The sequence below is a fragment of the Gadus macrocephalus genome, chromosome 1 (assembly GCF_031168955.1).
Source record: "Gadus macrocephalus chromosome 1, ASM3116895v1".
NCBI classification, from domain to species: domain Eukaryota; kingdom Metazoa; phylum Chordata; class Actinopteri; order Gadiformes; family Gadidae; genus Gadus; species Gadus macrocephalus.
In genome coordinates this window covers 5,076,333-5,089,463 of record NC_082382.1, presented here as the reverse complement: position 1 = coordinate 5,089,463, position 13,131 = coordinate 5,076,333, and the positions used below count along the sequence as shown (strand labels likewise).

Genomic DNA, 13,131 nt, shown 5'->3' with positions numbered 1-13,131 from the left:
GTTAATTCTGAGATGGAAGAGTAGATCTGGATAATTGTTTGCAGGTTGAAAGGGTTTTTCTTGCTCTCTCAGGGAAAAGGCGTTCTCTGTGTGTTCTTTGTTTCTAGCTTCCAGCAGTGTGCTGAATCGCCGCTCTGATTAATCTTAATGAATTATGCAAATAGCCTTATCTCAAATGATTTAGGGATGTTTCTGTATTGTTTTATTAATGCACTTTTGAATTACTCTGTATAATCACGTCGCCCTGCCCTCAGCCGTCGGGCTGTTTGTAATTCATCGCCCACTCTTTATTAAATCCCCCCTCGTCCCTGAAGACCCGCATGCAGGAATAAGGAATGAGTCATTACTGTAATTTAATGATTCCTAACCAAACAAGAGGTAACCTGTGTTACTAAACGTGGAGAGTTCTGCACCTATCTCCTCTAAATGGCTGGGTCCAGGGGAGGGGGGATATTTAAGCTTATATTCTACATTGTGATTCATTAATTATGCCTACAATAAGAACATTTTGTGGGGAAATGCGCTGTTTCAATTACTGAAGAAAAATGACTGAATATGAATACCCTCGGTAAGCATTGACATCAATAAAATAAGCATATGTTGTTGTTGTGTTTCGGTTTGGCTGGTATCAATCATTGTACACACTTATACAATAAACAGCAAAACAAATTTTGCAACTCCCAATTTGTGAGTTGACTCAGCAGTTTATCACCACGCATTCCATGCGCATTCCACCCATTCATTGTACTCATCAATTTACAGCTCAGAGATGTCGATTATTTGTACATTTAATAAACTGCCCTATATGCCATTTAAAATGTAATTATCCTTCCATCTGATTGAAATGCAGATAGCATGTACAGAAAGAAATTGAAATCTATATCTACACAGTATATATACTGATCACAATACATTTAACACACAACACATCCGCCGTGTGTGTGTGTGTTCTCGTAATGCTGCTCTCCTCTAATCCTAGTTTGGGGTTGTGAGCAGGGAAGGGATTGGAAGCGAGGATGCATATTGATAAGGACATCCCTAATGATAATGGCCATGGTGTGCATCCTTGTCCAGATAGAGGGAAACATCATTTGCCCTTGGCCAGCGCAGATCACTGTGGCAGTGGCACGGCTGCCTCAGGCCAAATTAACCCGGCACCGCGGCGCTTTGGTCGGTCTTATACCACACCCCCACCACTCACAGCGTAGAGGACGTGGAATGAATCTCGGCAATGGTTTATTTCCTGGAAGCTTTTCACTTCATGTACTAACAATGCTTGGGATCCCTTGGCAGAGCAACTCAACTGTTTCTTTGCCAGCTTTGAGGTGAGCACTACCAATGTCGGGGTCATCACACCCTCCCCTGTGTGCAACAACAGCCATGCACTCACTGTGCAGGAGCATGAGGTGAGGCGGGCTGCTCAGTGGAGTAAATCCCAGAAAAGCTGCCGGTCCAGACGGGGTCACAGGTAGGGTACTGAAAGACTATGTGCCACAGCTCTCAGATGTCTTCACAAGACTCTTAACCCTGCCCTGTCCAAAGCCATTGTTCCGCCATGCCTCAAATCTGCTACAATAATTTCCCTGCCCAAAAAACCTACCATAAGCAGTTTAAATGACTACCGCCCAATGGCACTTACACCAGTGATCCCTAAGTGCTTTGAGCTCCTACCTTGAACACCAGGGGAGCTGTGTGAGAATGCTCTTTTTAGACTTAAGCTCTGCATTCAATACTGTAATTCCGGGGAGACTTGTCACCAAACTCACCACCTTAGGGCTCTCCCCATCCATCTGCAAATGGATTATGGACTTCCTGACCAACCAATCACTCAAATAGTGAGAATTGGCCCACACATCTCCCAACTCACACACCCCTCAGGGCTGCGTACTGAGTCCCCTGCTACATTATCCTATCACTTAAGACTGCACCCCCACCCACCCTACCAACATCGTCGTCAAGTATGCGGACGACACAACCGTGGTTGGTCTCATCTCAGGGAGAGACGAGGCCCCCTACCGGGAGGAGGTCCGCTGACTGGTGAGGGGGTGCAGGGACAACAACCTCATCCTGAACACTTCCAAGTCAAAGGAAATAATCATGAGGCCTTTTTACACCGCCAAGCCAGTTCAGTCGCTGTTTGGCACGCCCGGCAATTTCACTGCCTTGCCTGTGTTAAACCGAGAGGGAGCCGGATTTCTTGGTTCACTGGAGAATGCGGAGCTGCGCACGGAGAGTAGACCTCCTCAGAATCATTTGCATACAACAAATGTTTTTATTTTTTTTATGATTCAAGAGACTTGCATACAAGAATGAGTATACATCTGAGTTTAGGCTAAAAACGTGATTAACTATTTCCAAGTGCAAAAACGCCAACATATTCTTTATTTTGCTGACCACTTGTTCTTTATCCAGAGGATAAAGAAATTATTTCTCATATAAATCCCGTCTTTGTTTAATGCGACTGCATCACCTTCTCTCACATGATCAGCAACTCCCGGATTTCACCATCTCGTAGTTCTAACTGGAAAGCTCTCCAGTTAAAACTACTCATGTTGATATCGCTGCGTTGTCACTTTCTAGACAACGCTGCACACCTCTACCGAGGTGGAGCCGTCTAATCGTATTTACATCAGAATGAAACCGCCAATGTGTGTGAGGTCCGGGAGGGTCAATTGGGCTGCTAGATCAAGCCAGCGATTCACCTCAGGCAGTGTAGACGTGCGGACCATGCCGGGAAAAAGGCATGAATAAGACGGGCAAATTTGGCAGTGAAAAACGTCTATGGACTATCGTAGGAAAAAAAGCAGACATGGAACAGCTCCACATTAACTAGGAATGTGTGGAGAGGGTTGCTGTCTTCAAGTTCCTTAGCACACACATCACAGAGAATCTCTCTTGGACTACCAACACCCACCACATGGTCAAAAGGGCCAAGCAGCGACTCCATTTCCGGAGAATACTCACGAAAAACCATCTGGAGGAGAAACTGCTGGTGTACTTTTACCGCTGCACCATGGAAAGCGTGCTGGCCACATCCACCTGGTATGCCAGCTGCTCAGCAGCGGACCAGAAGGCCCTACAAAGGATTATTAACAGCCCCCAAAAGATCACCGGCTGTGCCCTGCCTCTCCTGCAGGACATCTTCAGTTCCCGCTGCCTCACCTGATCTGCAAACGTTTTGAAAGACCCCTCACACCCCGGTCATCGTATGTTTGCACTGCTGCCCTCTTGCAAACGTTTCTTGTCCGTCATATCCTGTACAAACTGATTCAAAAACAGTTTTTACCCCACCGCAATACGGAGACTGAACACTACCGGTCACTTTCACACATGGTTCGTACAAGAGATTATGCCCCCCTGAATGTCGGACTGCATGCACTGCATGCACTTTTTCAATGCTTCCTCCCTGTCACTTTAAGCATGCATTGGAGAATGTATGCGAGTGTGTGTGTGGGGATGAGGGAGGGTAGAGGGGGGCATTGTATTGTTTTGTATTTCTTCTTATCAATTTCATTGTATCCTGTGCAATCCCAATTATATTCTATCTGCCAACCGCGCCATCTCGTTTACAGCGTAAGTGAACCCTGTGTTTCAGGTCACATTCGAATACTATACGATTAAAAAAAAACATGCCCTTTGGATGATTGTTATGTCCGAGAAGCTGAACCCTCTACGGACGCAGCCATCAGCATGCAATCGCTGCTCAGATCCCCACACATCCGGACACAGCTCACCAAGGGTGTCCCCTGTCTCACGCCAAGGTGCCTCGGGAATGGCATTGCATCGGCACGAAAATAACACACCTCCATTTTGGATTGGATTGAAATTTCAAACTGTTTGGTAAAAAAATTTGTTTTTTTTCGATTATTAATCTATTATAATTTATAAGAACGTGAAGACATTTGAATCAATCAGATTTGAGATGTTTTGGTTTTCATGCATTGGAAATCCAATACCTATGTCTAATTTTGAAAAATAATTAATTGATGTTCGCCAAAAAGGGCTTATGGAGCATAGCACAGTTTAGATTTGATTAAGCTTGAGGAAATATGAACATAACTCAACTTATATGTATCATAATATAAGCTTCGACAACATGACATGTATTCCTTCAGCCCCAAGGCTTTGAAATAATATAATAGACATTAAATAAAATATTAAACAATATTTACATTTCATAATGTCCATTGATAGATTTATTTAGATAATACCGACAATCAATATTTGTTGCCAGGCTTCGAAAACAACAGAATTTGAAATGACTTGTGTTCACCCCTGGCGCTTCTGAATTAGACAACCATGGATTAAATATCTGTATTTTCTTTGTTAATGTGTCTCTATTCAAAGAATTGTTGAAAAGGATGCTTACGGATAAAGCTGTATACGTTTGACGTTTGACATTTCCTCCAAAAGATAGCTTTTCTAAGTTCGAAACAATGTTTTTCATCTCAGTTGCTTCTCAACATAGATATAATGCATAAAGAGTGAGTCGGCCGTCTCCTTCAAGAAAAAGAAAAAAATCTCACGTCACATTATTCTGTTTATGGGTATCTCTGTTTTCGTTTTGTGGTTGCTTTTCTTTTTTCTTATTTTTTTCTTGGGCAATCCACAGTCATTCACTGAATACATAGCTCTAGGATCGGTCCTCTACAGTCTGTAAGAAGAAAACTATGACACAACAATGAAATGGAGTTCAGAGACTGGGAGCTGCAGTGGATGTTGGGTATCGTAGTTCTGTTAACAGCAGTCCCTGTTGGATGTCCCCGTCGTCTCCACGCCATCAGTGAAATGATGTCCCCCTTGTCTCACTCCACACCATCAGTGATGCCATTGTGTTCTTCATCCTCATTGGTCCATCAGTGACGCCATTGTGTTCTTCATCCTCATTGGTCCATCGGTGATGCCATTGTGTTCTTCATCCTCATTGGTCCATCGGTGATGCCATTGTGTTCTTCATCCTCATTGGTCCATCAGTGATGCCATTGTTTTTCTTAATCCTCATCGGTCCCAAGGTTCCCGCATCGTCAAAATGCATTATTGTCCAGGAAGCTTGTGGAGAGGACAAGGAGAAGGAAGAGGTCCAAGCCGAGGATCTCAGGAAACACAAGACTATCGGGTGACCTGGAGAGACAGACAGAGAGAAGATGGAGAGGGAGACAGACAGTGAGGGAGACAGAGAGGCAGGGAGAGGGAGACAGAGAGATGGAGGAGGGAGACAGAGAGGGAGAAGGAGGGATAGAGAGAGGGAGAAATAGAGACAGAGAGAAGGGGGAGAGAGACAGAGAGAAGGGGGAGAGAGACAGAGAGAAGGGGGAGAGAGACAGGAAGGGAGGGAGACGGTGTCAGAGACAGAGAGAAGAGGGAGAGGGAAAGAGAGAGGCAGACAGAGAGGGAGAAATAACATAATATGCAATCAGTGTAAATAAGAAGAAATGCATTGCATCAGTAAGACTGAAGAATAAAATGCATAAGAGGAGATTTGCATTGCTTGCTGAACATAGCCTTCTCTATCTGATTCATCATACAGAAGACAACCAATTGGATACAGTAGCATGGCATACATATTTTAATTACATTAACTGTAACTTAATGTTCTAGGAAGACGTTATGGCCAAGGGATGAAATTATTTTTATCATGTGCTAATTGTGAATCTGTTCAATGGTGGTATATAAGCAATAAGCATTGAATATCCTTATTTGTGATGCCAGTTTGCTGGCATATATGAATACATTGGCATTTTTCACTGTGTTTACCCCATATAGTGTGACTGCAGTATAACGCAACTTTGGAAATCCCTTGGAAGGTAAAGGTGCTACTGTTGGTTTTTTCAGGTTTGTTATTTGAAGGCACATTTGAAGGCTTTGTGAGGCAAACATTTATAGTCATTGCAGACACACCCACCACAGATCCAGTCTATGTTGTCATTCAATTAGCTGTGAGTTGGGCTTGAGGGAGGCAGAAAGCAGGCTTTACTGTTTTACCTGATAATGGGATCTAAAACAAACTGTGTTGATATTTGAATTATTATACTAGGAGTCCTAGTGTTTGTGTATAGCCTCCTCCGCTGCTGGGTACACTCATACATTCCCAGTTAGTTGTTTGTAGGGACAAAACATTATCTACAGGTTATCTACAATGTGACATTCCTCTGGAATCACAGAGAACGGGAGAGAAAGAGATGAAGAGAGAGAGATAGGGCGGGGGGTAGAGAGAGAGAGAGAGAGAGAGAGAGAGAGAGAGAGAGAGAGAGAGAGAGAGAGAGAGAGAGAGAGAGAGAGAGAGAGAGAGACAGAGAGAGAGAGAGAGAGACAGAGAGGTCGCGTTGGTGTTTTTGACACAGTGTCATCACAAACAGATTTGTGCGGATTAGCCGTAGATTGCGACATATTTGTAATTTCTGGCAGCGCATTAACAAGTCCTTTGCTGGGTGTAATGAAGCCATTAACACACAGTAGTGATCAAGGCCGTTGTCACGCATTTACTAGTAACATTAAATCAGCCCATCAGCGATAGCAATTAACCTTAGAGCGCCGACTTCACTTTGCGGCACACATCATCCACATGTATTAAGCTTATTTAGTTCATGAAACTAACTAATGCTGGAATTATACTAGGCCCCAATTAGGGAGAGCATAATACTGCCATAAAAGTAACAAAAAAACGGAATGAAAAATTTAAATAAATAATAAAACTCTGAATAAATAAGACCCTACAAAACGATGGAACCCCATGCCCAGCCCATACAAAAAAAGATGAAAACTTTTCCTAGAAAAATTCCCTATTGTAAGTCATAATTATGAGATTATAAAGTCGAAATAATGAGATAGAAAGTCAATTTAATCAAAAATGTTGATCCACCTGCAACCATGGCACTGACCAGATGTTTCTACTTGCTGTTCAATGAAGGTTGCCAACTCACATCCATTTTATTCTTTTTCCGCCAGAGCTGCTTCTTGCTTAAAATCCTGTCAAGGGTGCGTTTGCTTAGTACAATCCCATGGGATTCAGCAAGCAAATTAAGTATTTCATCTGTTGTAAAGCCATGTTTAAAGCAGTACTCAATGTACTCACAATCCATTTCCCTGTCAAGTTCAATAGGCTTAAGAGCTGCTACTTCGTCTGCTGTGAGAAAGTATCTAATTATTTTGACTTTATTATGTCATAATCATGACTTTTTTTATCTCATAATGTCGTCTTTATTATCTCATAATGTCGACTTTATTATCTCATAATTATGAGATTTCGGGTAATTTTTCATAAGTGGAAGCCTATAGTGTGTTCCAGATGCCTTGGACACAAGCCTTCCGAGTTGCAAGTTGGGAAATAGGGTTTATTTTTTATTTATTTTAATAGTATTTTGACCACGTTGGTCATTTTAATGTTATTTTAAATGCTCTTACACACTTGATTACATTCTTACTTTATTACGGTCACCAATTTATGCATTGCAGGGTCTTGCTGAGCGTGCAATACAATGTTTTGTTGTATTGTTTGTTTTCGAGCTGCTTTGCTAAAGAGGCTAATGTAGCTAACAAAAAACAATGCCAATGACATGACACAATTACAAAGATGAACAGGAACGCTATAATTGCTAGAGAGAGAGAGAGAGAGAGAGAGAGAGAGAGAGAGAGAGAGAGAGAGAGAGAGAGAGAGAGAGAGAGAGAGAGAGAAAGAGAGAGAGAGAGAGAAAGAAAGAAAGAGAGAGCTGTATTTTAATTGCAAAAAAAAACATGAGGAAGAGTCTATAACAAAGGACAATCAAGTGTGTTGAATTGAATTGGTTAGACATAGAAAGAAAAGGTACAATGAGTAAGAAATGTACTAAATCATAAAATGAACATGATATGACATCAGAGATTAAGGAAAAAATGTCAAAATACTGACTTGATCAACCACAATACCACAATCCTCCTTTTAAATTTTGGTTACAGATCTGAATCGTTGTATTTGTTTTGGCCTGTGCGATATGAGTCACTATTCTTAGAGTACCCTGAATTGCCAGATATTAAACAAATTGTCTTACACAAACAAAGCAGTCTGCACCCATGGAAGCAAACAAACAAACCAAATCAATTTGATAGCACCAGATTCCACCCGACCTAAAATGCTTCCTTATAAAAACTGAGGATTTCAAGACCGATGCCACATGAGCTGGTTTATAATTTGCAAACAACAGATGTTTTTTTATTTATAATGATCACTTTACAGTTTAGGACTCGTCAATTACTGAAATACCAAAACAGCACTTGTCTCAAAACCTAATGTTACGCTAGGCTCGTTCTGCCATTTTGTTCTTTCAGTGTCCTCAACCTGGGGGAGGTGGAGCCTTGGGAGGCTATTGGAGGCAGAGGAAACTCGCTCCAATACTGCCAGTTTGCAGCGTCCATTTTAAAAGCTGGGTGAAAATGTTCTTTATCAAACTTTTAAGGATTTTCTCAATAAAAAGGCACATTCAAGGCACAGCATCCTATCATGACATTCATGCTGGTTCTAATTTAGCTCTGATTTAGTCTGAGAAACGATGGCCTGGGAGCGGAGCCGCGGTATCAGCCGGCTATAAAAGCAGAGCGTTGTGCCCTTCATCTCCAGGTCCTCACTAGGGCCACCGACCTGCTGCAGAAATACACTCTTGTTTTTCTTTCGATGAAAGCACAACAACACATGGTTAATCTTTAATGAAGCGCTACATTTAATGCTACTAGCATCGGCGCCGTTAAGACGCCTAAGTATCATATGGTCAGAATGAACTTGCTGACAGTGTGAAGTCAGGAAGTAGCAGTAGATTATAACGCTCCAGTCCTACCACATTTTCTACGGATGCCAATATAGAGCCGTACCAGTACTTCACTCAAATAGATATTGCTTGACTTTAGACGTTCATTTAAAAGAGAAACGTATCCCACCATTTACCCCTGAAAGTAGTAGCAGAGGATAAGAAGCACCTGACTAAAAGGAAGCACAATAATGTTAGAATACATGAGAGTCCTGTACAAAGGGCACCTCGCACCTTCCCCCATTGTAACAGAATGGAAGTTCTTGATTGTGTTGTGCTACTACATGAGGTCAAATTTGTGCTCTGTGTGCTTTGGGATTTAAAATAAAGATATAGATAATGTGTGAATATTTATTAATGCAATGATAGAATTAGAATAATAATAGTACATCAATTGTTAGAATCCCATCTAATTATCTTCAACTTTAAACTAACTTCAAACTCAACATGGTTGTGTGGGGATGCATGGGAAGAAAGGACTCCACACTACTGTGCTGCATTGAGGCAACAGAAAATCCTTATCTTGAATTAGTATTGAACAAACACACACACACACACACACACGCACACACACACACACACACACACACACACTCCCGAGGGTCGTGCGAGTGGCTGGTGCGAGTGATACAGTCAATGTACTCGGGCTTGAGGAGCAGAGTGCGAGTAGGAGGAGGTTACAGTGATGGTTTCGGAGTAGGGGTACAACAGGGTTCTGTCCTAAGCCCCCTGCTCTTCATCATCGTACTGGAGGTGCTATCTCTGGAGTTAAGCACTGGCTGTAGATGGGAGCTGCTGTACGCGGACGACATGGTGGCCATCGCTGACTCTCTGGAGGAGCTGCTGGTGAAGGTGCAGATGTGGAAGTCGGGGATGGAGAAAAAGGGCCTGCGTGTCAACATGGGAAAAACGAAGATCATGGTGTCCGGAGCGAACATGGACCTGCTGAAGAAGTCCGGGACGCACCCGGGTACTGTCTGTTTTACAGGAAAAGAAAGGAACGCAATCTTCTGTGGTTGCCGCTCGCTCTTGGTCCACAAAAAATGCAGTGGCATCAAGGGACCCCTTCGCCCCGACCCAGACTAAAAGTGTGCTCTCTGTCTGGGCACAGCGCGGCCCATTGCCGGAAGACCAATGGAAGTGGTGAGGATTAGCGAGGAGAGGCTGGAGGTCGTCCCAGAGTTCTGTTACCTGGGTGATATGCTCTCTGCAGGGGGCCGCTGTGGGCTCGCGGCCGTAACCCGCTGCAAGTGTGAGTGGGGCAAGTTCCGCCAACTCGTTCCTCTGCGCACCATCGACATCTACCGTTGACATCCTGGGGCCGCGTGTATTCAGCCTGCGTGAGGAGTGTGATGCTGCACGCTTCCGAGACTTCGGTGGTGACAACTGAGACTATAAATAGCCTCCGACGCAACAGCCGCACCTTGATCCGCTGGATGTGTAATATCAAGGCCAGGGATGAGGTGGGCTCAGACTCTCTCCTCAAAATGCTTGGCATCCAGGACATAGACGTAGTGCTGCGAACAAACAGACTGTGGTGGTTCGGCCACGTTGAGTGCAGCACTGGCTGGATCTCGCTTGTGAGAAAACCGGAGGTGACCTCTGAAAGGAGACCAGGAAGACTGGAGAAGACGTGGGAGGAGGTAGTGCGTCTGTGTGGAGAGGACGATTACCACGAGTCAGACAGGCCCCACCCTCGGGTAAGGAATAATTCCGGCCTGGACAAAATAAACTAGGAAAATGAAGATGATGGTGATGAGACACACACACAAAAACACGCAAACACAAACACACACACACACAGCGGTCGCAGCGCTGACCTCTGACCTCCCAACCGGCGACCTTTTACAGAGGACCATGTATGGTGCTGAGCTGAGGCCCAGGGGTCATCTGGCAACTGACCCCCGCTCGTCGGATCACCAAGGCAGGGGGGGGGGGGGGGGGCTGGACCCCTGTGGGGTATTACATCAAGAAGAGTTCCAGCTTCTGACAGCTTGTGACACGCTCACTGTATGTGTGTGTGTGTGTGTGTGTGTGTGTGTGTGTGTGTGTGTGTGTGTGTGTGTGTGTGTGTGTGTGTGTGTTTGTGTGTGTGTGTGTGTGTGTGTGTACGTGCATGCGTGGAGGTCATGAATTATTAACCCGGCTAAAATAAAAAAGGCTCCATTTGGTCCTCCTGTAGTCATGAATAATGGACCAGAGGACTGCAGGGTGACGGTGTCTGGTGAGTCAACCACTGGGGCTGCCGCCCATATTTTTTTGACCCCATTGTGTCAAAGCCCTCCCCCTCCCAACACCAGCGCAGTCCACTGCAGGTTCGCCGTGGTCAGCACCACCCAAACGCCACCTCTGGTTACCTCCACCACCGTCATCTGAGGATGCGTAACCCCCAGATGACGCTCACCAAGGTTCACCCACCCTGGTGGTCTCGTGCCCCCCCCCCCGTCCACCTTGGTGGTCTTGTGCTCACCCACCTTGGTGGTCTTGCGCCCCTCACCCACCTTGGTGGTCTTGTGCTCACCCACCTTGGTGGTCTTGTGCTCACCCACCTTGGTGGTCTTGCGCCCCTAACCCACCTTGGTGGTCTTGTGCCCCTTACCCACCTTGGTGGTCTTGCGCCCCTCACCCACCTTGGTGGACTTGTGCTCACCCACCTTGGTGGTCTTGTGCCCACCCACCTTGGTGGTCTTGCGCCCCTCACCCACCTTGGTGGTCTTGACTTTGTTCCCGGTGCTGCAGCTCCAGCCCTTCTGGTCGGGCAGCACCTTGCACTCCTCCCCGTCCATGCAGGGACTCATCTGACACCACCACTTCTGGGCCACGATGGAGGCTGCGAGGGGACACACAGCAGCGATGGACGCTCAAGCAACTTGTTCTTTTTTTCCACTTGCTTCTGCGTGGTTTCAAATGGGAATTACATGCAACAGTTCAATGTCATAGCAGTCAGGGTTATGAGCGGTGTGTGTTTGTGTGCGTGTGTGTGTGTGTGTGTGTGTGTGTGTGTGTGTGTGTGTGTGTGTGTGTGCGTGTGTGTGTGTGTGTGTGTGTGTGTGTGTGTGTGTGTGTGTATATGCGTGTGTCTGCATGCATGTTTATGCATGATTTGCGTGTGCGTGTGTGTGTGCAACAGTGGTAATTAAGTGAGCAGCAGTGATGTTGGCACATCAAGGTCCTTAAAGGGCTCCACTGAGGCCTCACGGCTGGACAGAGACAGACGCTCCTGGCCTCTCCTGACATTTCTAACACATCCTGAGGTCCTGTCAACCCCCCTCCCACACACACACACACACACACACACGCACAGAAACACATACCCACACACACCCTCCGCCCTGTCAGAGCCATTACAGGAGAGAGGAGCAGATAGGGATCGATTCACCTGTAACAGAGGCCACTGTTGACATGATATTAAATGACCTGGCCTTCTCTCCCCTCCACTGAACACCAGCTCTGATATGGTCTCAGAGACAACAACACAAACACACACACACACACACACACACACACACACACACACACACACACACACACACACACACACACACACACACACACACACACACACACACACACACACGCATACACACACACACACACACACACACACACACACACACACACACACACACACACACACACACACACACACACACACACACACACACACACACACACACACACACACACATGGCTACTCCAGTAAAGTGTGGCCCAGTCCACCAGATTGGATCAGAGAGATTGCAACAGTGTGTCTGGTCGATACTATTAGATCCAGTGAATCACAACCGTTTTCTCTGGCTGCCATTACTAAACGCTTTTTTGGTTCTGTCATTAGTAAAGGAAAACAAAGATTTAAATTCATATATATATATATATATATATATAAATATTGGTCTTCTGAATTGAAAATATGGTATCCTTCCTTTTGTAATGTAATCTTCCTTGGGAGAGATGGAAGACCTTTTTTATTACAGTCCTGTATGTGTATCTTGTGAGATTCTTTAATGTACTAATCAATTTTACACCCCTTCTATACTTCAAGAAGGCAATAGCGATGTCGACGTGATATAAGGAATGCACATATGCTCATGTGTCTCTGGTTTCCAGTGGATGGGTTTTGAGTAACACCTTTAGTACACTACACTATATATAAATTATGCTATACTACACAATACTATACTTTACTATACTACACCATACTATGCTTTAATATACTACACTATACTATATTATAATATACTATACTATTATATATTATACCTTACTATACTATAGTATACTACATTACACTTTTTTATACTATACTTTACTATACTATACTATACTATACTATACTATACTATACTATACTATACTA

At 44.5% G+C, this 13,131-nt stretch overlaps 1 protein-coding gene across 1 annotated transcript in view; it reads right to left on the bottom strand.

The window, feature by feature from the left end:
* Positions 1 to 4,167: 4,167 nt before the first annotated feature.
* The window catches only part of tafa3a (TAFA chemokine like family member 3a), a 91,065-nt gene continuing 82,101 nt past the window's right edge, over positions 4,168 to 13,131 (bottom strand). Inside the window, exons 4-5 of the mRNA XM_060063952.1 lie at positions 11,480 to 11,604; positions 4,168 to 5,121 (exon numbers count right to left, since the gene is read on the bottom strand). Coding sequence (XP_059919935.1) covers positions 5,110 to 5,121; positions 11,480 to 11,604 — 137 coding nt within the window. The 3' untranslated portion in view covers positions 4,168 to 5,109. The remainder of the gene's footprint in view (positions 5,122 to 11,479; positions 11,605 to 13,131) is intronic.